The sequence below is a fragment of the Culicoides brevitarsis genome, chromosome 1 (genome assembly GCF_036172545.1).
Source record: "Culicoides brevitarsis isolate CSIRO-B50_1 chromosome 1, AGI_CSIRO_Cbre_v1, whole genome shotgun sequence".
Lineage (NCBI taxonomy): Eukaryota > Metazoa > Arthropoda > Insecta > Diptera > Ceratopogonidae > Culicoides > Culicoides brevitarsis.
Window position 1 is genome coordinate 22,779,784 of NC_087085.1, and position 24,355 is coordinate 22,804,138.

Sequence of the window (24,355 nt, forward strand, 5' to 3'; positions counted from 1 at the left end):
AAAATATTGTTTGTTTTATTATTTATGCATTTTATTCCAGAAAAATCAAAATAAGTATAACTACACATCAACGTTAATTTTTTTAATCCAAAACAGAAGCTATAAACGTTGAAGGGTCCAAAATATCTTCAAACAGACCAGCAACATCACAAAATTCTTCAAAAGACGTACATGCTATGTAGTCGTTATTAAAATCTCGCAATATTTGTTCGGATGTTTTAAGTAGTTGTTCATCATGATATCGAATATAGTTGAATACAGTAACGGGCCAATCTTCATCTTTCGTTTGCGACAAATCATTGAAATATGAATAAACTAGCCCCACCAGTGACCACATCATCAGATATGGCTTATATACCTCATACTTTTGCTCTGTTAGCTGGTCTGACTCAAAACTATCAATTTCCGTAGAAGGACTAAAGTAACGAGCTTGTGCGATGATAATTAATCTTTTTAGGTGCTCTATTCTATGTTTTTTCCAAGAACTGACACTTTGTAGGCATAATGTTGAAGTCAAGTGATACAATGGACCTTCAACAGTGTAAGCATCAGATACTTTGTGTTTCTTTTCTTGCAATGCAATGTAATCATTTAGTTTTTTCTGTTCATTTGAAGCAGAATGCGATGACAGTAATATATATATTGCATGGAAAAGCAAATAAGGAACAAAATTAATGAGAGTATGAAAAGAGCGTTCGTAAGCAAACTTTTGAAGTAGTAATTTTAAATCGTGAACAGATGACTGGAAATTAATGTCATTACACTGAGTTGCGTCTCTGATGTAATTTTGTTGTCGATTTACACATGTGGCAAAGCTGATTTCTGGGACTTCAGGACCCCTGTGCATACAAAAAATATATATGTATGAAATAAAGAATATATAGAATTAGGTAATTATGATGCTCACCATAATGGAAGGATTCCGTTACACTTTGTATTTGTGTTTTGTAAACTAGCGCTTTCCCATTCTTCACGACCTCTTGCTAATCTGATGGCCGATATGTGACAATCAACATGTATAATGTTAAAGTGCGTAACAGTACTATAACCGATTTGCTTTCTTGGCTTAGTCTCGTATTCTTCCAAAACAGTTCTCTTAGAATAAGTGTATATGCCCAACACTTTCGTTGGTTGGTAAGTATATCCTTCGCGACAAATAAAACAAAAGAGTCCGGTCTCTTCTTTTAATTTTTCAATTTCCTCTAATGGATTCACATTGACCGTCACTTGTCCCTTTTCATTTGTCTTCATACCAAGTAAATTCAACTGTTTTTCTCTTGTGGCCATTGCCATTCGTTTTTTCTCTGCCCTGGTCAAATTTCGAACCTCGGTTACTTTCTTCGAAATATCCTCATTAGTACATAGCGTTTCCAAAAGATTTTCTGCTAAACTACCAACGTGCTCATCGCTGGAAACTTGTTCTAAAAAAAGGTTAAATGTAATTCAAAGTTTTTTAATTCAAAAAGTAATAACACGTACCCAACATATGTATGATTGGAATTGTGTCCGCAGCGATAGCTAATTGTGTTGGCTCATGAGCTATTGACAATCCAGTAAGTATGCGAAGGACATATTTTAATGCCGGGCGAGATATGAAGTTTTTCAAATCGGAACAATCCGCTTTGAACAAGGTGAGTTTTACTGTTGGCGCACTTAGAATGTAACTAAGAGATTTTTCTACGATACCCAAGCTCATTATGTAGTCTTTAAGAATATTTCCTACAATATTTGGCTCAATTGAATTAGCCATTACACAAAATAGCTCCAATTTTTGTTCATCTTTGGGATCATGTTTCTTTTCATATTCATCAAAGTTCAAAACTTGTTTAAAGTAATCACATAAATGAGCCATTTTAATATCGTTACCGTAAACAAGTGCCGCTAAAACTTTTGCAAGATGTACTTGAGCTATTGAGGTATTAAAACGCATCGACCTAGTACTCGCATAGTTCAATAACGAACGGACATATTCCACTCCACCAAAAGTTAGAGATAGACGCAAGAATAAATCGAGCGAGTCTGAAGCTGCTTTTGTCAAAATTGTGTTCATGATTTCCAACAAACTCTCAATCAAATTTGTCGTAGGTGCAGTCGATTCGTTTTGAATGCATAAATCCAAGACTTGTAAGAACACTTCCATTGCTCGCATTTCTGGCCGACAAAGAGCTTCCTGGCAACGTTTGACCTTCGAACATAGCGAGAATAATTTCAAAATAACTTCAAACAGTGATCTGTTAGAATTCAGATTTGTGTCACATTTCAAACAATTTAACATAACTTCTAAGCCACCACAGTCCACTACAACATTAGCCATTCTATGTTTCTTTTCGTAATCAATATTTTCATCGCTATGATCTTCAATAGTTTCTACGAATTCTAAAAAAAAAAAATAAAAATATATATTAATATTTTGAGAGAAAAAAACTAGTCAGAAAATACCTTCAGTTGCATCTCCCAACAATCCACGCATTCTGTACACGATTTTCATTGTATCTCGGTCCCCGCCACCTTTCAACCAAATGTTTTTGTATATGTCCTTAACTAAAAGATCTAAATTAATGATCTTATTACTAACAAGTAGTTCCATTCCATTATCGTCTTCTAACAATGCAATTAGTTCACAGTCTCGGCAAATCTTGTTTTTCACGTCTCTCATTTGAGGTCCTAAGCCTGACTCAGCAGATGAATATGGGTTTCCAAGCATTCTGCCTTGAAGGAAGTCTTCCTGCTGCGGATCTTTTTCTAAACTTAAGAAGAACTCTCCTACGTCACTATCGTCTTGATGAATTAAAGAGCAAAGACGTTCAAATGCAAAAACTTTAGTTTTCACATCATCTATTGGGCTACAATTTAATATTTCAATGCATATTGTCATAAAGTGAGTTATGTCTTCCTCATTTCCAGATGTAATGTTTTCCAATATCAAGAGTAATTTTTCTTGTGCATATTCAATTGATACGTTTCTTTGTAGGCTCATTTTACGGATATTCAGATAACCTTCTAGAACGGGTCTTAGCAAATTTCGTTTATTTCGTTCCCTTATACTTTTGTCTTCCCAAAAAGCAATCAAAATTTCTACTAATTGAATAAGTGCGTAGCCAGAGCATTGATTCAAAAAGAAACCAAGTTTTTCTTCTGTCAATATATTCTTGATTTCTTCTGAAATGAGTTTTATCAATTTATCCAAGAAATTATTCAGCACTAAGTACTGTTGCCACGGTGTGTGCAATGACAAATGTTTAAAATAGTTGACAAATTCCACTGCATTACTGTGGTTTTCTCCAACTTTATCCAATAAATTAGTGGACATATCGATGCACCATAATCGTTTTTCTTGGTACTTAGATAACTGAGCGAGAATTGAACAAAACATTTGACGTATGTCGGTTGAGTAGCTATTAAACACAAGGCTAATCAACCAACCACCATATACATGAGTACTTTGTTTTTTCTAAGAAATAAAATCATAGGTATAATTTAAGTTTGTTTCTACCAGTAAATATTTTCTTACTCCATTTTTCCACGTGTAAAAGTATTTTTCTTTTAAGAAAGTAGCGTTAGGACCCTTACAATCAGAGTTTTCGGATACCCAAGTCTCAAAATTCACCGAGTTCAAACACCAGTCATTGAAATCTATCTGTTTCTTTTTGCTGGACAATTTTGATTCTTCAATCGATTTATTGCCAATAGTAAATGACAATAAAACCCTCAAACAGCATTGTGTAATCAAGAGAGCAGGAGCATGCTTGTGACTAAAACATAAGAAAAAAATAACATAGCTGACTTAGAGTTGACTTTTAATTGGTCAAAAACTTACCTTGAAGACAGTAGTAATAGTTCAAACGTAGTTTTGAATTTTGTTTCCCAACATTTATCATATATGGACGAGAGTGCCTCGATCATTAATAAATCACCTCTGATGGCAACATCAATACAGTATTCTGGCAAACAACTTGAAATTATTGAAGTGAATCGTCTCTTAAGTATTTTACAAATTTTTTGCGTATGCTTCATATCGTCTTTTACAATGTTTGCCAGCAAATTTGCAACCTAAAAAAAATACGATAAAACATAGATATTTTATTGCAATAAAAAACTTGTTTAAAATTTACCTCAACTTGCCAACTCATTGTAATTCTATGAAAATTGGACAGTAAAGAATTGATGATATTAATGTTATAATTGTCTCGGTTGTATGTTGTATTAAGAGTCAAAGATCTGAACAACTTTAAGGATTCTATAGTTGATACTAATATACAGCGGTAACAATTTTGATGAGTTACAGTGGTTGGTGGTGATTCCACATTGCTTTGTTTCTTATCATATTGCAATATTGATCTAAAATTGATGTTTTTTTAAATCACACGTTTACATGATAAAATTTAAATAAAGACTTACTTCCGATGAGCTTTAATTTTGTATAATAGCATACAGAGGTCATCCGATAAAGTTTTTGACTCTACGCAATACTTTTGTGCAATTATGTGTATTGTTTTATTGATTCCCGTCGAAGAAACATTGGAGCTTAGATTTGCAAAAGTTTCCGAGTTTAACTTTTCATTTGTTAAAGATGACCGGAAAAGTAATAATTCGATAATTCGTTTGTTGGCTTGCAATTGACGGTAAATTCTATCGGCTTTTTCCATAATATTACGTAGAATTTGCACCATTTTGTTTCTTTCTTCGTCACTTTCAATAGAATCTATGAGAAAACTTGGTTTTCCCACTAATGTATAGTCAAATTTGGCAAACTTTGAAAATCCACAGGAATTACACAAAAATGGATCCTAAAAATGCATGTTCAAAATATATTACAGTAATATAAATCTATATATCAACAATCATATACCTTTTCGTCATAATTAATGGCCCTGCATTTGTGGCATTGGAAAACATTCTCACCACAATTGCCGCAGATTCCTGGATTTGAGGAAACAACTGCACTACACCTCGGACATTGAAGTGTTTCTGAACAACCAACAGTCGTTTCATAAAAGTCCACATATTCGATCATCAAATTACATGCAGTGATTGGTAATGAGAAATCAATGCGAATATCAGTTTGTCCCGGTTGAAGTTTTACAGTTTTTGCTTTTCTCCAAGTTTCCACTTTACTTTTTAGATCTACCGTCGCCTGAATATTGTGGTTACTGTACAAAATATTTATGCTTCGTACCATTTTTGACTTTTTGATATCAGTTATACGTAGAAAGATCTTAGATATGCAATAACTTTGAATTAATTTAAGAATCATAGAGCATGTGGAGAATCGAGCATCGGCTTTAATAGCAGACAATTTCAATGTAGAAGGTTGTATTTCAACATTGTTGCATTCTAAGCAGGGCTCTCGATCAAAGTAATATCCATCAGTATCTAATATGTAGTGCAAATATGGATAAAAATGTGAAGATGGGTGATCGGCTAGTAATTTAAGCAGATTTTTAATGGTTTTCAAAACCTGATTTAAATATATGTTAAAGTTTTCATCACTTGTAGGTGAGGTGTTTGTGAAATATCCCAAAAGATCAATGAAGTGTGGAGACAGTTTGGCTTGAGCACTAGTTGTGTTGAAAATTTCCCAAAACAAAAGTAATGTATTTGCCTTGCATTCTCGATTAGCATTCACATATAATGCATGTAAGACTTGATGTACTTGCCATTTGAGAGATAAAGAACATGTATTGATTAAAAACTTCATTATGAAATCGTGCATCAAATGTGGCAACAAGAAGTACAGCAGTTTATTACAACACGAAACATTGCTATTTTCTTCGTCAAGATTTTTCGCTTTAGTATTCGAGTCCTTTTGTTGAATAGCTATACTGATGAGTTTGATAATAATAGTGTGTAGCACTTCTTCGTTGTGCGCACAGCTGCAAGAAAATAGTGCTTGCAAAATTTCATCATCCGAATCACAAGATTGCAGCCAGTTGGTGGGTCTAGCAATGGCAATATCAAAACAATTTTTCAAATCATTTGTAATATTAACTAGTTCATCAAATGTGGAACTATAACTCTTTTGTGTTGAAAAGCTCTTAGCAAATGCTTTAGTTGATTTAGTATATTTTTGAATACATCTTTTGTCCTTTAGATTCCGATAGTTATCCTTGCTACCACAAAGTAAAAGCAATGTTTTTCTCGTGATGCGTCTTATACTCTGCTCGTCGGCATCCATCATAAAGTCACATAGCATATTTGACAGCTCTTCGCCGTTTTCTTTGAACCAAACATGCAAAAAAATTGACTTTCCAACAATTTTCGTAATTTGGTAAATAAGTCGAATTATTCCTTCATTCAAAAGTGGAACTGAAGGTTGGAATAGTTGATAATTTTGACTTTTCAAATCACACTTGTTGAAGAAAGGATGAAAATAATGCACTTCATTTACATTTAGCGATTTTAGAAGATTGTCATCTTGTTTTGGAGCAAATGGGATGTTCGCATGTCCGGCTTTCAAAAAATTCATACAAACTTGAAGTATGTTTGTTTCCATCAAATATTTTGCCGTTTGCTCAGGTACATCGTTTTTGGTTTCTATATCGTCAGGATACTTTATTTGACTAGTTTTAGCTTTACCCATCAATAAACAAAAGAACTTCAATGTTAATAGTGTCAGACTGTATTTTTCCAAAGGTAAAGATTCCTATGAAAGAAAAAACGTTAATATGTTTTAGAAAATATTTGACTTAAAGTACCTTCAATGTAGGGTCATTTATTCCAGAAACCTTTAGCAGAGTATGTAAAACCTTATGGAAGACTATTTTTTCGTTTGCTTCCAGAAGTTTCATTGATGACATAAGTGACAACAAGATTTGCATCAATGGTAAAGTACATTCTTTTTCCACGGCTGAGCTTTCTATTTTATTTAACATAGTGCAAAGCAAATCAGTCAAGTGCAATCTAAATAAGAAAAAAAAAACAAATCTTTAAAATTAAATCTCAGGGACACTAAATTGAAACTCACTTTAAGTTGTTCATATTACTTAAAGTCCAACTGATTCGACGTCCTCCTTCACTTTCTAGAGCCAGATTTTTAGACCTGAAGAAATTTGATAAGGATTGCTTGATGATGTATCTTACTTTGACAGTATATCCAGTTAGCATTTCAAAAAGCATTTCTTCAAATTGTGTTATTGTCGCAGGATTTTGAATGCAAAAACATAGTATGGCGTCTACCAATACTTGAAAAACAAATTCTACATGAAGTAAACCAGGTTGAATCAAAGCAAAGGGGTCAAGATAACTTGGTGTTATACTAAATAGTTTTGAAATCAATCTGTAAAATATTGGAACTATATTGAATCCATATGTTTTACAAACATAACCAAAATCGTTCGGCTTTTGACACGTTATCTGGTGAATACTTTTGACAAGAAGATAGAACAATTCTGGATCTACATCGGCTAAATCCTCCTTTAAGCCAAGCTCATTGAATTGCTTAAAAACATTATTTACAACGAGTCTTTCCTTTAACAGTAAGTATTCATCTCGATCTTGAATAAGCAAATTCATCAACTTCTTGATTTGTTGGTCAATATACGATGGCACGGGAAGCAAAGCAATATTGCTTAAGAACTTTAGACAATCTTGTTTAAAGTCATTTGTTTCAATGCTCTGATGTTTTTGAACAAATGTTCCATAAATTTCTAGCACTTTTGCTGAAATGAGTATGAGTGTATTTGAATACAAATGATATTGATCATATTCAGACACACAACTACTCGATGTTCCCGGGTTCATTTCTGGGTGATAAGCTGTTGTAACATTTATATTTGAATGCTCTTCTGCTTCTTCTGGCCAACCAAAGCTTTCTTTAGTTGTGCCATATATTTTTATACTGTCCACCATGGTAATGCTATCAGGACTTTGTGAATTTCCGAATACGATACACAACCTATTTTCATTTTGAATCGTTACTATCTCACTACGATGCAAACCGAAATCAATCCATCTTGGGAATGAAGTTACATTAGTTGATACAGTTCTATTTCCCACGGAAATAAAAGTGGGTGCTTTAGAAGTATCCTGGCTTCCACACAATACACGAAATCCTGTTATAATTGTAGTGCTGTCGTTGTTTGTGACTGTTATTGAAAATCCATTACTTTTCGTTGATGTAATAAAAAGACCATTTGTATTTAATCTATGCTTGATTTGACTGGGACTGTAGAGTTGTAACAAATCATTTCCTCCGAATTCAACATCCGAAAGACAATTGCAATGCTCAAAGAAATCAACTGGAATAGTTGTTGAAGCATTATCCGCCATTTTTTGACTATAATCAGGAAAAAAGAAAAATTTATTTTATTAATCGAAGAAAGTAAAAAAAAAAATATTAATAAATAATTACCCTTTGGTTCTCTTCAATCGGTTGCTTTTCCATGCAATGCAACGAGACTTTATTTCAGGCGCCAGCCAAAAACTAGTTTTATTTGCGTTCGCATTATATAACTTGAGACTTCCGTCTTCACAGAGTACGATCAGAGAGGTTTTGTCAATGCCAGATATGTTGTGTCGAATAGCTATGAAATCCATAATTTTAACTTTTGAGTTTTGCAGTTTTAATTCTTGAAACGTAATTTCATTTGGCATAACTGCCATAATAGCAATATTATTTGAATTTTGGAACATTGCAAATATTAAGCCTGGATGGCAGGCGACTTCGGTCCAATTGAATAAAGGCTGATTTGAGTTTTTGGAAAACATTTTTGATGGTGTCATTGTTAGTATGTTAAAAACCTTCCGTACGGTGCACTCATTTTCCAAAGAAAAAGCGAAATTTTTACCCGTTACAAAACTGCAAAACAATATTTGCAACGAGTGCGAATAATAAATTGAAACTCCTCCACCCAAGATTTGCCCATTAATGTCTTTTAAACTTGGATGCTTCAAGTCCAAAATTTGTGTTATGTAGTAGTTTCCATTTTTGGCCAAGCTTTCCTCACATAATGACTGTACATATATATGACCAGATGTCGAAATTACATACATAGTATACAAATCATTTTGATAAACAAACGTGCAATCCCGTATTTTTCCAGTGGGCAGTAAGAAACAATACTCTGCTTTGTTGGCATCTTTGGAGAGCTCATATATCTGGACAGTTTCTGCGGTTATTAGAGCTAATTTTGTAAGAGAAGAGGGTAGCCACACAGAACGTTTTATGTAGTTTCCAGCTTCCAAGTGAGGAGTTACTATCACGTGCTTTTTAACGGATCCAACACATGAAAATTGCAGTACATGACATTCCTTGATACCACAAATGGCCAATAAATCATCGCAAATCATGTTTGGAGCCAATGATATAATGATTGAACAAGGAACATTTGCAGAGTTCAGTTTGGTTATCATTAGTTTCTGTTTTCCAGCATCGACTTGTTTCAATAATGTGGACAGTTGCAGAATGCTAATTTTTCCTTTGTCTTGTGCTACAACAAGGTGTTGTTTTGTTCCAAAAGGAATAGACAAGCAACACAATCCAACACGTCTTACCGAATTCGTGGATATAAGTTGGCGTATAATAGTTCCTTGTTCTCCCGAATAATTCATCCGGACGTTTTCAAATGCGCCTTCCTAGATTATTTCAAATGTATTTAGCTATTAAATATAATTATTTCACTTCAAAATAAAAATCATTTAATTTTTTTTTACTTTTTTTAAGCATTTTTGAACGTTAAACGTTAATTATTTACATTAAATTAATTTTTTTTTTCATTATTTCAAAGTTTTAAGCCAAAATTAAAATAAAATTTAAGAAAAAATAATCATTTTGGTCACGTGACTCAAAAAACTTTTCATCTTTGAATTGAAAAACGAAAAAATTTCTAATCAAAATACCAAAAATGTCAAAAATTTTCTTTTTTTTCTTAATTTTTTTTTCCTTGAATTTTTTCGACAACATCAGAGGGGGGAATGATATAAAGTGAAATAATTAAATTTAACGGCCTAATAATAAGTTATAAGTAAGGGTGTTTCAAAAAGGTATCTTGTTTCGCGTTTCCTTCCCCATCATTTTTATAAAAAATGACTATGGGGGATACAGATTTTGAAATACTTTTCATATTGAATGACTGAAGAAATCAAGTTTTACTAGCTTTTTTCAGCAAATTTTTAGTTGCTTTTCAACAATTTTGAAATATGTTAGAGGTCACTTATGAATATTTCGATTAAAAAATCAAGAATTAATATTTTACAAAAAATAACGATCAAAAAATTTGAAAATTATTTTTTTGAAAAATTTTTCAATATAATTTTTGGAAAAGAAAAAATAAAACAAAAAGGCTAATTTAAAAACAATATCATAGAATATAACTCAAAACTGAACAATTTTATTACTTTTCCATACGAAATGGTACTAAAAACGAAAATCTACATAAAATTTCTATATTCCCCCCATGGTTTTTATTTCAAAAATGTAACGCGAAACAGAAAACGTTTCTGGAACACCCTAATAAACATTTGAGAAAAACAAAATAATTATTTACCTGTGAGCCTAAAGCTGGTAGCACTAAGTTCTCAGAGAACTCGTACTTTTTTTCTAATGTGTGTAGCTCTTCCAAACACAATTTTGCTCGAAAATAACATTTTAGACTTGATGAACTTAAACACGATTCAATTAATTTCGGTTCTAATTCTTGTAACAAGAACGTAAATGTAACAAGTAAACCTTTCATTTGATTTTTTGATAATTCATATATTTCGTGTGACATCTCGCAGTAATCACTGCGGTCCGTATAATTTATTTTCCATTCTGAATTTTCTTCTCGTTTAGTATCTCTGTTTCGTTTTATTGCATCTGTAACTCGACCACTGTATGACGACACAGATGTGTTCCATTTCTTTGTTAGTGCAATGCAGGACCCATCTTCTTTCGCACCACAGTCACAGAAAAAGTTCCCATATTTGGCGTAGCACACATCGTGATTCTTGTGACATATCTTTGCACAAATTGAACAGACACCAATGCCGTCAAACATATTACAAGTGTAACAGTAATACCAATGTTGGTTCATAAAATCTTTTTGTGTCACGAGATAGGTACACATTTTGGTTGATAAATTCTCATCATCCGATTCCTCTATGGTACTTTCTTCATCATCATATCCAATTTCGTCTAAATCATTAGTGTTGTATAAATCGTCCTCACTTGAACTGTGCAAGTTAAGATAGGGAGATTTATTTCCCATTCGCACAACAATGTTGTTTAAAAGTACATATACATTTTCAACAAACTGGTCATTTAATTTTCCGACATTTTTGTTAGTGGCACTGATGGTGTATGCGGTTATTTGTAACCAGCACATGAGTTTATCTAGCATCATTTTTTGTAAGTGTATCTGCTCTTCGCTAAACAAAATGGATAGTAGTTCCAAGTACTCAAATATGGTAGGTACATTTTTATTTGGCATTATTAAATAAAATCCCATTTGGCAAAATGCTGTAAAATAAATATTTCGCATATATTTTGTAAAAACATTATTAAGTAATTCAAAACATTACGTACCAGAAAATATATTACAAGTTGTCGTACTTTCAAATGTTTTACTTTGCATCAATAGCTTGAATAATTTTTTTACAGTTATGATAGTCTTTTTGAATTCTGCACTTTCCATTGGGTTCGACAATGTTGTCACTCTATCGGCATCATAATATTCTTCACTGTTGTCGTCCCAGAAACAAATATTTCTTCCAAATAATAAGTAAGATGCCCATTTTTTCAAAGTTGTTGTGCTTGTATTAAGATGATTCCAGACAGCATACGAGACAACTTCATTAACTGAATCGCCGTCATTGTTAGTATCAATTATTTCAACAAATAATTGAACGATCATGATAATTGTGTTGTGCTCCATTTTCGTGTGCATGAAAGCAAATAATATATCGACGAAATCTGATTTTTCATTCATTGGCAACAAAACTTCCAAGAACAAAAACTTTCCAGATTTGTCCATTGCAAGGTTGCACCAAAAATCTAATATAGATGCAAGAATATTATTTTTAACCACTGCGGGCAATGCAAATTTTTCCGAACAAATTTCATTAAATATTTCGTAACTTCGACTCAATATATGCTTTTCTATGACATTTTCAATATTATGATTTCCATATTCTTCAAATATAATTTTACATATATTTATCAAGTCGGAATTCAATGACTCTGCTCTCAAGTCCGTCAACATTGATGTAAGAAGTTGGCGAAACTGAACGTCTTGGTAGTTTGATTGTGTTATAGATATGTAGATCATGTTTAGTATGTTTTTCATAGTGTATTGAATAGAGTTACAAAGCTGGTGGTTATTAGATGCCAAAATGCTTTTTAAATGAAACTCCAATGTGTTGATTATGAAGTTCTCGGCTCCTAAGCCACGGGCGAATGTTAAATCATACGATATAACAAGTTCTTCCTTTTCTGACTTCATTTCCTTTAGACAAATAAAACTCGATAGCTTTTTGACAAAGTTTCTCATAGGTTCGTTAATTTTACTCTGTTCTAATAAAATAGAAATCAGTTTTTCCGCAACTTCGTTTGGCAACTCATATTCATAGTTTTCAATATTCCTTTTACTAAAATGGAATTTGTTTATTGTTATAAAAAGAGATAAAATAAATTTACAAAGTATGTACTCACAAATATGTTTCTTTTAATCCTTTGAATATGTTAACAAGGCTATTCAAAGATTCAATGATATAAGATGGAGTTTCTTCAGTGCTTTTAGACGCTTCATTTTGATTCATATAAAAATATACAGAAGACGTGTCTATCATCAATAACTTTAAAAGTGTGATTGAATCTATAATAAATTCAAAGAATGAATTAACTTGAGATGTGAGCCAACACACAATTTTAAACACTTACCTAAATCAAATGACTTTATACACGTTTTGAGTGAATTGTGAAATGCATCAGCATAAAATGATTTTTCACTTAATTGATTTGTTAATTTATTCCACATAGCCTCAGCAACTTGTGTGTACAGTCCCTAATTATTCAATAAGCAAAAATATAAATAAAAGATCCGTTAGTATTTAAACAATTAATTAATTATTTCACTTTTTGTTACTAATCACATCAGATTTTTTCCAAGGTAGATTGTGAATTTTCAATCAGAAAGTGTATTTTAAAATAAAACAAAATACTTACTTGCTTAACCAGACTATTTACTACTAAATATCGTGTTTGAGGTGCCGGTGAAGAGCAACGCATCGCCCATAATAATAAATATATATTAGATGGCGATCCCTGCATCAATTCCTCAATATGAGATATTGATGGTGGTAAGCCCATCAATAATTTTAAGCACAAAGATACAGTGTATTGAACAACACTCAAAGTTGATATATCTGTTACATCCTTGCATAAATTAGAAACGCGAAAAACATCCACGAATGCATCCAACAGTAACTGATATTTTAATTTTTCCGGAGTACACAGAATAAAATTCCAAGCTAAGCCATCTAGTTTAAAGTCACTATCAAATGTTTCAGGACTAGTTAGACTATAGAGTCTCTTGTTCTTTTGTAATTTCGACGATTTTACATTATCGTTGTTGCCAAGAGTAATCAGGTCGTTTTTCGTTTCATTGTCTGCTAAAGTTTTGTTCAAATTTTCTTGAAGTAATAATAATTCAACTTGGTCCAATAATTGAGATGGAGGTGTATAGAGGTGTTTCATCATGTATTCAAAAAACATCAAAAGTCTTGATAGCAAGAGTATCTTAGATTCACTTGGTTGCGGATCGTGTGAAGTGATTTTCCCAATGCTTGAGCCTCTAATTATTGCGCCTGCTGTCAGTAATAAAATTGATTTTTTCTGCATTAAATTCAGTGAGTAAAATAAGTAAAGGACTATTTGAGCATGTTCTATATTGATGTCATCGAAATCTTCGTCGTTGTGAATACTGCATAATTTATTTATTATGGATTCAATTAATCTGTGCCACACAGATAAACAAGCTGCTTCTTTCTCTTGTTGCGGTTTGAGTGTCATAACTTGCACTAATATTTTCAAGAGTCTTGGAGATATATTCAGCGTCCACGATGTATCTGATTTCCACGGTGAAATGTTAAGATTTGACAAAAGTTTCTGTTGCATATTTTCATCTAACAGTGAATTGCACAAAAGATTGTGGATATATTCCGAAATAATTTGAGATAGTTTGTTGGTTTGTGTAAAAATATTGTTGCATTCCATGTAGATACTTTCTGTATCGTGTTTCCGCACATTTAGATTTTCCTTATCAATTTCTTTTAAAACGTGTACAAAAAGGCAAACTTGCACTTGATTTATTTCATTCATTTTTATATTCCCTGTGATCATTGTTGTTGCTTCCTGAAGAAACTTGTATATTTCAATCGATAAGCTTATGAATTCAAACGATTCATCTTTAGGGGAATATTTGGTGCTATATTTTCTTTTGTTTTCCATCTGCAGCAAATTGTTTCTGTACAAATCCTCCGAATCAGAAACTGTTTCACGAAAAAGTATTCCCAAAAGGCTTCCGCTTTCTTCGGACTCTGTATCTGAACAAGAATATGTATCGTTGAAGTACGTTGTAGACTCACTACAAGTATCATCTGTTGATTTGCATCGCGCATTACATGCTTTTTTATATGCCATTATTGCCAAAATACTGAGCATGTTATGAACGTGAGTGTTCTTTGCAATGAAATTTAGACGGTCTTGAAATAAATAATTTTCAAAGATGTTCAATTTCTCAATATCATGAGTTCTTTGGTCGAAATTTGTCAAACTTTCTATTTGAGCTTGTGTATAAATAAAATTAAGCTTTTTCAACAGCATTTTGACCTATTTTTTTTTTTTTTTTTTTTTTTTTTTTTTTTTTTTTTGAATAAAATATATATAAATCGTCATTAATTAAATAAACGTATTATTATTCAAATAATTACCTGATTGATATTTGTATAAACAAGCACCTGTTGGAGTTTTTGTTGTATAGATTTGAGAACACTTTCTTCATCAAAATTGACTGCGATGTTTGGAACACCAAGCAAAGAAAACATTGATGATACACCTTGCACAAGATTAAATATTACCAGAGTGCATATGTTACTGTATATTGCGAAAGAAATATTTTTTTTATATATTTCCATGATTTTGCTACAAATCTGTAGTCCTTTATCCGCGATGTCACACAAAATGACATCGAGCTCCATGTCGGTTTTTGTATCCATGGTTTGTCGTTCCTTTGTTCTCATAAAATGTGTTCCACTCGAAGAACAAAATATTTGAACTAAACTACACATTATGGAGCAGTTTAAAGATCCGATACCGAACGTCAACAAATGATGAATTACATCCTTGCTGTCTATTTCGAAAATAGGAATTTTGATTAACGTGCAAAGTGTGTTTACTTCATTTTCGATTTGTGTCAAATTATTCACGAATGGCAAAAGATGCGTTTGTATAACGTTCGAGTTTTCGACAGAGTCAATTTCGTTAAAGAAGTTGTAGATTTTTTCGATATTTCCAAGTTGCTCGATCAAACACTTGACTACTTTATCTCCTACTTTGTGTTTCTTTAAGTAATCGATGTTGTATTTAATCAGTGATTTCTTAAAAAATAAATAAATATTTTTCAAAACATTTCATTACGTTGTTAAAAACAAAATTATGTACCTGAAAATTTACATCTTCATTTTCTGACTGTTTATAGACAATTGGTGTTGTTAGGTGATCCAAAATTGATAAATTGACTTGATTCCTTTCCAATTTTTTTTCCTCTTTTGGAGTAACAACTTAGTTTATGAAATAAAAAAAAATTGTTGATTTTATTTATTTTTTTCTAATGAAAGTCGACCCACCATCTTTATGTTTTTTTGCATCATAATGCAGAAAACAAGTAACAGCGGCGTTAGAGAGCAAATCTGCATGTCCTTCTCCGTCACACAAATAATGTAGTAGCTCTATCCTTGTAGATGTAAGAGGCTGATTTAAATTTTGCAGTATATAGGACAATATAACTTCCGTCGCTGTTGTTGCATCTTTTAGTTCTTTGATAGAAACTGCGTAAAAACAGAAAAACATAAGGTATCAGATAAAGGGATTTTGTTGAAAATAAAACTTACCATTTGAACAGTGCTTAAATATTTCGATGCTTGCAATTATAAGAAAACCCTCTATATGCTGTCCTTCTGCCTTTGTTATTTCGGAAGCACTAAATACAATAATAAAGATTTTAATTCATAGTTTAATTTGCATTGCCGGCCGTATTTCTTAAAAAGTGTCTAAATTTACTTTTCATTTTTATTGCGGCATATATTTCTCTCAAATTTTGTTTTAAATCAATTTTTTTCCGAAATACATAAATATAATAAAAATGGCTTACTTTTCTATCAAACATTTTATTATCCGATGTGCATCATTCTCCTCTTGATTAAGTGATGCAAAAGGTTTAATAGATCCTAACCAATCCATTACAAGTATTTAAAGGTCTTCACCCAACTTTTTTCCTTTTACAGATGAAGTAAATAGAAAAATTACTGTCTTGAAATTTTTACTTTTTCAAAATAAATTCCCTTTGACACATTATTGGTAATACCTAACATGTATTTTTTAAACAGAAAAAATTAGGGGATACAATGGCATATAGGTACATTCTACTTGTTTTTAAATATTTATCAATTAAGTAAAAAAAATTGTGTTAAAAAAATAAAAATTAAAACAAATACATAAATAATTAAAAATTTATTAAATTTTAAAGTAAAAATTCTAATTTTAAATCTCTAATTTTGATATCCTTTTTATACATGTTATTTATTTGCTACCTCGGTATTTGGACAGGAGTACTGTTTTGGTGTTGCAAAGTTTTAATTAAATTGTAGTACATACTTGGTATTTTCAAAGTGAAAAATAATTTTAGTAAAAACATGGCTAGCGAAAAAGAAAATGTTTTCCTCTTTGTACCTAATATTATTGGTAAGTTAGCATACATTTCAAATTTTGTAAAATTTTTAAATATATGGTTCTAAGAAATTAAAAAATAGCACAAAAAAAATGTATTGATTTTTTCTCTACTTACTAAGATGATGTCTCGAATCTAATTTTCAGGGTATTTGAGGATTGTTTTGGCATTACTTTCATTTTATTATATGCCGCACAACTATATATCGTGCTCTATTTGTTACATAGTAAGTGTTATTTTGGACGCTTTTGATGGACATGCTGCCAGGTACTTTAACCAGTGTATGTAGTGAACAAAGCAATAATTTAAGTTTCTTTAGCTAAATACAGTTTTATTTTGTAGCGTCCAAATTCGGAGCTATGCTTGATCAATTGACCGATAGATGTGGAACAATGGGCTTGTTAGTCACACTCTGTATTTTTTATCCGAAATACATGTTAATCTTTCAGTTATCAATGGTCATTGATATTTCTTGTCATTGGCTGTATTTACACAGGTAAAGTTTTTTTTATAATTTAATATACATATATTCTAAATAATGCATAATGTTTTTTAAACCACTTAGCACGATTTTGAGCGGAAAGTCCTCTCACAAGCTCATTGACTTATCGGGCAATCCTGTTATGAAACTCTACTACGAGTCTAAATTGGTTTTGGGATTCATGTGCATGACAAACGAACTATTTTATGCTGGATTGTATTTGTATCATTTCACTCCAGGTCCAATGAGTAAGTCATAATAAAAATTTTCATATCGTATGACTGTTCTAATAATTATGATGCTACTTACAGTTCTTGGACTCTCTTCAATAAAACTCGTAATTATGTTGACCATGCCGTGCGCAATAGTTAAAACGCTCATTTCAGTCATACATGGTTACGTTGCTTGCTGTAACATTGCCACCCTTGATGTTGCCGAAAGGGAAAAATTGAAGCCAAATTAATGAAATTAAAAAAATCCAAAGCTGAGCTGGTCCATTCTCTTCAATTAAATGTATGAAAATGTATTTGGAGATAAACAAAATTTTATTTGAGTGTTTTGACCATTCCAAAATGCAGAAAGAAAACTGTTTATTTTTGAATTTTTTTTCATTATCAAAAAAAATTAGAATCCATCAAATATGTGAATGTCAATAATATATTAATTTATTGAATATGTACGAATATATGTAAATGACTGTCAATAATCATGTGTTATCTAGTGAACAATTGAAATACATATACCTAATTACTTTATTTAAATAAATATATGTATAAATGTTACCCCAAGAAATGCGAGTTTTCTTGCAAAACTTTATTTGATTTGCATTTATTAAACGTTTCCTATTGTAAGAGGTAAGCTTTTTCCGTTAAAAAAGATTTTTAATATTTTATGATCTAATTTAGCTAGGTATTTAATTACTTTTTAAAATAATTTAAAAAAAAACAATAAAATTAAACGATTAAATTTTAATAAGTTCATTACAAATTATAAAAACATTAAAAGTTATATATTTTTTAAATTAAATAATAAATATATTACAAAAAAATAATAATAACTTCGATTATAGGTATATGAAGATTCTAAATTTCAAATCAATTTCATACAGGACCAGTAAGAATTTACACATACATGTAGAAGTCGGCCCGTATTTTAAGGCAAGTACAAGTTGATATATTGTTTCAATGAGAGTAAGTGGAAATGTTGTACGTTTTCACTCTTTGTACCTGCCTCTTATTGAAAGGTCATTTTGTTATTCATATTGAATAAAATCTAGATAAATATAAAATGGCAAAAGAGGATGAAGAAGACACATTGCCCGATAAGGATGCAGCAAAAGGATTTTACGCAAGATACGAGCCGAAAGAAATATTGGGAAGGTAATTTTGTGGAAGTTTTAATATTTTAAATGTTAAATTAAGTTTTATTTTAGAGGAATCAGCTCAGTTGTACGTCGTTGCATTGATAAAGAAACAGGCAAGGAGTATGCTGCTAAAATTATTGATTTGGGAATAGCTGAAGGATCTGATTCAAATCAAATGCTAGAGTCAACAAGACAAGAAATCAATATACTTCGGGAGGTAAAAGGACATCCATACATAAGTACGTAACATTTTTAATTTGTTTCCCTTTTTTGGAATGAAATGTAATATTTGGTTGTTTAAATTAAAAGAAAAACAAAAATAACAAATACGATTTACCAGTAATCGTAAAACTGTGAAGAAAATAATAACTACATTACTAAACATCATATTTTCAATTATTGAGTAGATATATCAAATATTTCCTTTTTCAGTTGAGCTTCAAGATGTATTTGAATCAGATGCATTTATGTTTCTGGTATTTGAACTTTGCCGTCATGGAGAACTATTTGACTACTTGACGTCTGTCGTAACATTGTCTGAGAAAAAAACTCGTTACATAATGAGGTGAATATAAATTTTATCTAAATTATAAGAATATTGACCTCTTTCTTTAAAGACAAGTGTTTGAAGGAGTGGACTACATCCATTCATGTAATATTGTTCATCGCGATTTGAAACCGGTAACAAAACAATGATTAATAATTTGATGAGCTTAAGTACATGTATTTTTTTCATTTGAATTGATTTAGGAAAACATTTTGCTAGACGACAGTTTAAATGTTAAAATCACAGATTTTGGCTTTGCTCGACATCTCCATGATAAGGAGAGACTCTTTGGTAAGTTAGCAGAGAGTTTTGACACAATTTGATTAACTTTAAATATTATTTTGTAGATCTATGTGGGACACCGGGTTATCTAGCTCCTGAAACATTAAAATGTAGTATGTTCGATGATGCACCCGGGTATTCAAAAGAAATCGACATGTAAGATAAAAATTGAAATTTCACGACCTACTTTTTTTTCTATATGTATGATTTTTAGATGGGCCTGTGGGGTTATAATGTTCACTTTGTTAGTTGGATGTCCACCTTTTTGGCATAGAAAGCAAATGATTATGCTACGAAATATTATGGAAGGTTCGAAATTTGTCATAAAATTTAATAACTGAAACTATAATCCTAAAATATTGATCAATCTAATTATTTTAGGAAAGTACAGCTTTACATCTCCTGAATGGATAGACATTTCGGGTAAATTTCTTTATTTTTAACGTTATGGCAATCATAAATAATTTCCTTGAAAAAAACATTAGAGGATCCCAAGGATTTAATTAGGAGATGTCTGGTAGTTGATCCAACCAAAAGAATAACTGCAAGTGATGCATTAAAGCATCCCTTTTTCAATACTGTTGTAAGTACATATATATTTTTCTGTAAGGGAATTTATCTATAGAGAGACATCAGATAGATCTTGAAGAGTTTCATCTATCAAATCTGATCTGATCTGGTATGACAAAGGGACATAAAAAAACTATATGAACAAAGAGATTTTTTTTAGTCTCATCTGAAAATTCCATAATATTTTTTTTTAAAGAAAGAAACTTAAACATTATTAAGGTTAAAATCGTAAGAAAACTCGAGTTTTTATCATAATTACTATTATTGTTTAGTTATTCGAGCAAGATATTGGACATTTAAAGAGAAGTCTCTCTACAAGATCAAGAAGATTTAGTCGCATAGCTGATTTAGAGCTGGTAAAGTTGAACAAAAGTTGAACATATAATCCAGGATCTTTGTTTAAAAAAAATCGAATTAAATGTTGTTTCTGACTGTTTATTTTATTTTATTTCAGTTACGCAAACAAAGCCAATTTAACGCACGAAAAAAGTTTCAATACGGTATTTTATGCGTGAGAGCAATGGTTCGCATTAAACGGCTAAAATATACAGCAGAACCACTTAACGTTGAAGATGCAATGCGAGATCCTTATAGAGTTAAAATTCTACGAAAAGTAAATATTTCAATTATTATTATTTTTATTATTGCAACAGTTTCTTATTCATTTTTTGTTTTTAGGTTATTGATGGATGTGCATTTCGCGTGTATGGCCATTGGGTCAAGAAAGGCGAAGGACAGAATCGTGCTGCATTGTTTGAAAATACTCCAAAGACGGAATTACACTATCTATATGTTAACAATCTAAGTTATTAATATAAACCTATGTTTCAAAATGAGCTCATACTATAAAATATGTATATTATGTTAAATATACCTTTTCGTCAAACTTATGCACACTCACTTATCACACTTTCTGAGCATAATAAAATATTGGTAAAAACTTTCAATTTTGAAAATTATTTATTTCACATTTTTTTTCTTCTTCCAATAACGTCTTATCGAGATCTAATTTCTTTATTTTAGATTTACTTCTATGCAGATAAATTAAAGGCTGAATTGTAATATTCCACATTCCCGTTAGAACCTAAAATGATCTCCTCCCATGCTAAAAAAAAAGTGAAAAATGAAAATAATAAAAAATATAAACAATCAAAAACAAATCTTACCTGAAGAAACAAAGTTAACAATATTTTCTAAATCACTGCTATTTCTATTGGTGGGACAATTTAGTAACTTCATACTTTTGATCTGTTTTGTCTTTTGAGAATCGTTTGTGGCATCAATTGAACGGATTTCTTTGGTGGCCAGACCAGAAGTTATGTAAGTTTTATTTCGAGAGGGATGCACATCATCATCACACAATAGGTCTTTATCAATATCAAAACCAAAGACTAGTTCATTTACACTTGATGCATTACAATCCTTCATAATGACAGCAGGTTTGTTCACAAAACTCTTAACTTTTTTCTGTTTTTCCTTCTTCATTTCCTCACTTGTTTTACAAACGTTATTCAAGTGATGCTTCCTAATTGTGCTTAATTCTGATGTGTTCTTGGTGTTATCAAGTGCTTTTTGCAATTCACTCTCATGCGTAAAAGTTTCCTGTTTTATGTCTTCGCCTTTCTGCTCAATACTTTCTTTCTTTTTCTTATTGTTATTATTATTATTATTATTATGAACTATTGTATTAGTAGTGGTTGTGGTTTCAATCGAAGCTTCATGTTTTTCATTATCTACATTTTGAGTTCTAGAGCTCTTTCTTGTAATTTCGGCATAGGATAGACACGATTTTGCAGTCAATGTATGGTGCTTTGAATAACCAGGTAAAGAATGTACTGACTCAACATCACTGCATTCAGATTCAGATTGAGGCACTGATGATAGAGACTTTCTCCTACCTTTAATAATTTTATCAATTTTCTTTTCGGTGCCACTGGTTTTCTTATGGAGTTGTGTTTTCGTCTTTACGGGATTTGTGCATTTATTGATTTCACCATAAGACGTTTTAGGATCTTTTTCATATAAACAGAACTGCATCTTTTTTCGGGATTTTTTCTTGTTTGTTACTAAATTGAATCCAGAGCAATCGTTTATCAAGGATTCCATTGAATAAGTGGACCAAATATCATTATTATTATTATTATTATTATTATTAATATTTTTGTTGTTGTTGCTCGATGATATGTCTGAGTCTGGATTTGAAGCTTTTGATGATTGTAAAAATGAGATTTCAGCCTTTCCCCATGAATATCGATCTAAATTCTTACTGCTGTAAGATTTTTCAGTATTAATTTGAGTTTCATCATCAACAAATTCTTTTGTACTTCGTAATTCTTCCAACGAATTGTATCTTTTCACCTTGTTTTTCTTATTAATTTTCTTCTTTAATTTGTCATCAGGAATATTTGGCTTTTTCTTACTTTTTGATTTGTCTTGGTTTTCACTTTCAATGTAGTTCACTAACGTTTCCACTTCCTCTTCCCCTCTGTAACCTTCGATATCTGTAGATTTAAATGTTCGTTTTATATTACGATCAGATTTGGAAACTTTGATCTTTGATTTAGTTTTAGTCGTATTTGTTGACGATACTGTGTTTCCATTTTCATCAAATTGTTTCATTGCCGACTAAAAGAAAAATTCATAAGAGTGTTAGCAAATGGCCGTAATTTGTAAACAAGCATACATGAGTCCTCTCTTAATTTTTTGAAATATTTACTTACTTGATTAACGTTTCCAATAAAATTTGTGTTTGGAGTTTTGGGTATGTGTGACATAACAATGGGAATCGGTTGCGTTATACCCTTGTCGTCAATTATGCATTTAACAGAGCTGTAAGCAGAACATAATTGCAATGGTTTTGGATCGTCAACTTCATTTTTCATTTCTAGTAGTGGTATGTCGATAACAGTATCAGCGGATGACACATAAAATGAGCTTCTACGATTTGCTATTTGATCGTCACTTTTTGCCGTCACTTGGCTAACTATGCAATTTAATTTTGAATCGCATTCCTAACAGGAAAAAATTTTAATTTCAAAACAATATGTAAGATATTTCATTTTGTTTTTCAGAATAGAAGTGAAATAGCGTGCGAAGAGAATAATTAGGTACTTAATATACATACCTCTTTTTGTTTAGAAGAATCGCCCAGCATATGCTCTACTGTCTTTTCAGCATGCATGATTGGACTTGAGGGTTTCTTGTCCTTTAATGGATTAGTCCTCAAATCGTCATATTTTTCCGAGTATAGCATATTATCGAAGTTGCATGGCAAACTTCCTCCTCCATACTCTTTCGTAGTTACAGATACTGGACTTTTTTTGTTTTTACTATACCCACTTCGTTTATCTGTTGGATGGAAGTATTCGAATCTTACAACATCGTTTAGATTCTGTAAAGAACCTCCAGAGCTGTATTTCTTTTGGGATTTTCTTGTAAAAATTTCATTATAAGTTGATGAAACACGTTCCTTGTCCTCGAGTTCAGCTTTAACAAGTAATTCCTATGAGATTTTTGCAAAACATTTTATAATAAAAAATATCATTATAAAATTCCATATTCACCTTAAATATTTTACTCTTACTATCACGATCACTGTACTTCTTATAAGAATAAGCTTCATCTAGTAAGTCTCTTAGTTCTTTTTCATCTAATTGATGAAGCTAAAAAAGGAAAATAGATAGAAAATATTAATTTTTCAAATTTGACGCAGTGTTATGTGCACTATACGAAATAACCAAAATTAAGTGACTTGCTACTGGAAGTTTTCTTTCGGTTATATGTTTTCTACTTTCAACAGCTAGCTATGCGAAACTACCTGGTTGGTTTTCAGACTTGTTGGATTTTTTTTAGTTTCATCTTTGTTGTTTCCAGACGACATTTTTCATTGACTCTAGATGTCAGACGGATGACAAAAATAGCCATTCCTGCTGATTCAAGACTTACGGTACGTGCTCTATACGTTGTACGTATCATACCTGTACGAACATACGCAGACTCCTGTACGAGATGTACAGAATTCTCCGTATGTACGTCTGCGCGAGTCATACGAGGATTGTTAAGGCCGATACAACCATCTAAAATGTTTTCGACACAGTAAAAAAGTACTATTTATTTGTGTAAACATTTGTGTAAAATACTACTATCGTTCTTTTTTCTGCTTGAAATAGATATATTTCAATTGGGCTGTT

At 31.4% G+C, this 24,355-nt stretch overlaps 4 protein-coding genes across 5 annotated transcripts; 2 read left to right on the forward strand and 2 right to left on the reverse strand.

Moving 5' to 3' along the window:
• Nucleotides 1–14: 14 nt before the first annotated feature.
• LOC134827397 (protein purity of essence) lies at nt 15–16,510 on the reverse strand. Its single transcript, XM_063840014.1, has 22 exons — nt 16,347–16,510; nt 16,087–16,175; nt 15,823–16,023; nt 15,638–15,756; nt 14,908–15,573; nt 13,142–14,806; nt 12,857–12,980; nt 12,629–12,791; nt 11,504–12,564; nt 10,485–11,437; nt 8,351–9,573; nt 6,965–8,275; nt 6,696–6,900; nt 4,850–6,643; nt 4,399–4,787; nt 4,113–4,338; nt 3,818–4,050; nt 3,512–3,752; nt 2,440–3,451; nt 1,480–2,376; nt 908–1,421; nt 15–839 (listed from the first exon to the last, which is right to left on the reverse strand). The coding sequence occupies exons 1-22, from the start codon at nt 16,433–16,435 to the stop codon at nt 83–85; spliced, it is 13,932 nt and encodes a 4,643-aa protein (XP_063696084.1). The 5' UTR covers nt 16,436–16,510; the 3' UTR covers nt 15–82.
• A 137-nt stretch (nt 16,511–16,647) lies between these two features.
• On the forward strand, nt 16,648–18,186 carry LOC134837129 (CDP-diacylglycerol--inositol 3-phosphatidyltransferase). The gene is made up of 5 exons (XM_063852459.1): nt 16,648–16,936; nt 17,069–17,203; nt 17,265–17,418; nt 17,488–17,651; nt 17,715–18,186. The coding sequence occupies exons 1-5, from the start codon at nt 16,888–16,890 to the stop codon at nt 17,864–17,866; spliced, it is 654 nt and encodes a 217-aa protein (XP_063708529.1). The 5' UTR covers nt 16,648–16,887; the 3' UTR covers nt 17,867–18,186.
• Nucleotides 18,187–18,609: 423 nt separating this feature from the next.
• LOC134836206 (phosphorylase b kinase gamma catalytic chain, skeletal muscle/heart isoform) lies at nt 18,610–21,104 on the forward strand. Of its 2 annotated transcripts, XM_063851471.1 has the most exons (12): nt 18,610–18,782; nt 18,836–19,005; nt 19,199–19,331; nt 19,384–19,447; nt 19,517–19,604; nt 19,661–19,751; nt 19,810–19,904; nt 19,977–20,018; nt 20,081–20,178; nt 20,438–20,521; nt 20,620–20,778; nt 20,844–21,104. In XM_063851471.1, exons 1-12 carry the CDS (start codon nt 18,691–18,693, stop codon nt 20,976–20,978), a joined length of 1,251 nt encoding a protein of 416 aa, XP_063707541.1. In that variant the 5' UTR covers nt 18,610–18,690; the 3' UTR covers nt 20,979–21,104. The 2 variants fall into 2 exon arrangements, with proteins under 2 accessions (XP_063707541.1, XP_063707542.1); XM_063851472.1 differs by lacking the exon at nt 20,438–20,521 and having other exon boundaries at nt 18,611–18,782.
• LOC134836193 (putative uncharacterized protein DDB_G0267840) lies at nt 20,859–24,062 on the reverse strand. Its single transcript, XM_063851468.1, has 6 exons — nt 23,983–24,062; nt 23,729–23,827; nt 23,290–23,667; nt 22,886–23,176; nt 21,332–22,790; nt 20,859–21,270 (listed from the first exon to the last, which is right to left on the reverse strand). The coding sequence occupies exons 1-6, from the start codon at nt 24,043–24,045 to the stop codon at nt 21,197–21,199; spliced, it is 2,364 nt and encodes a 787-aa protein (XP_063707538.1). The 5' UTR covers nt 24,046–24,062; the 3' UTR covers nt 20,859–21,196.
• Nucleotides 24,063–24,355: the final 293 nt, after the last annotated feature.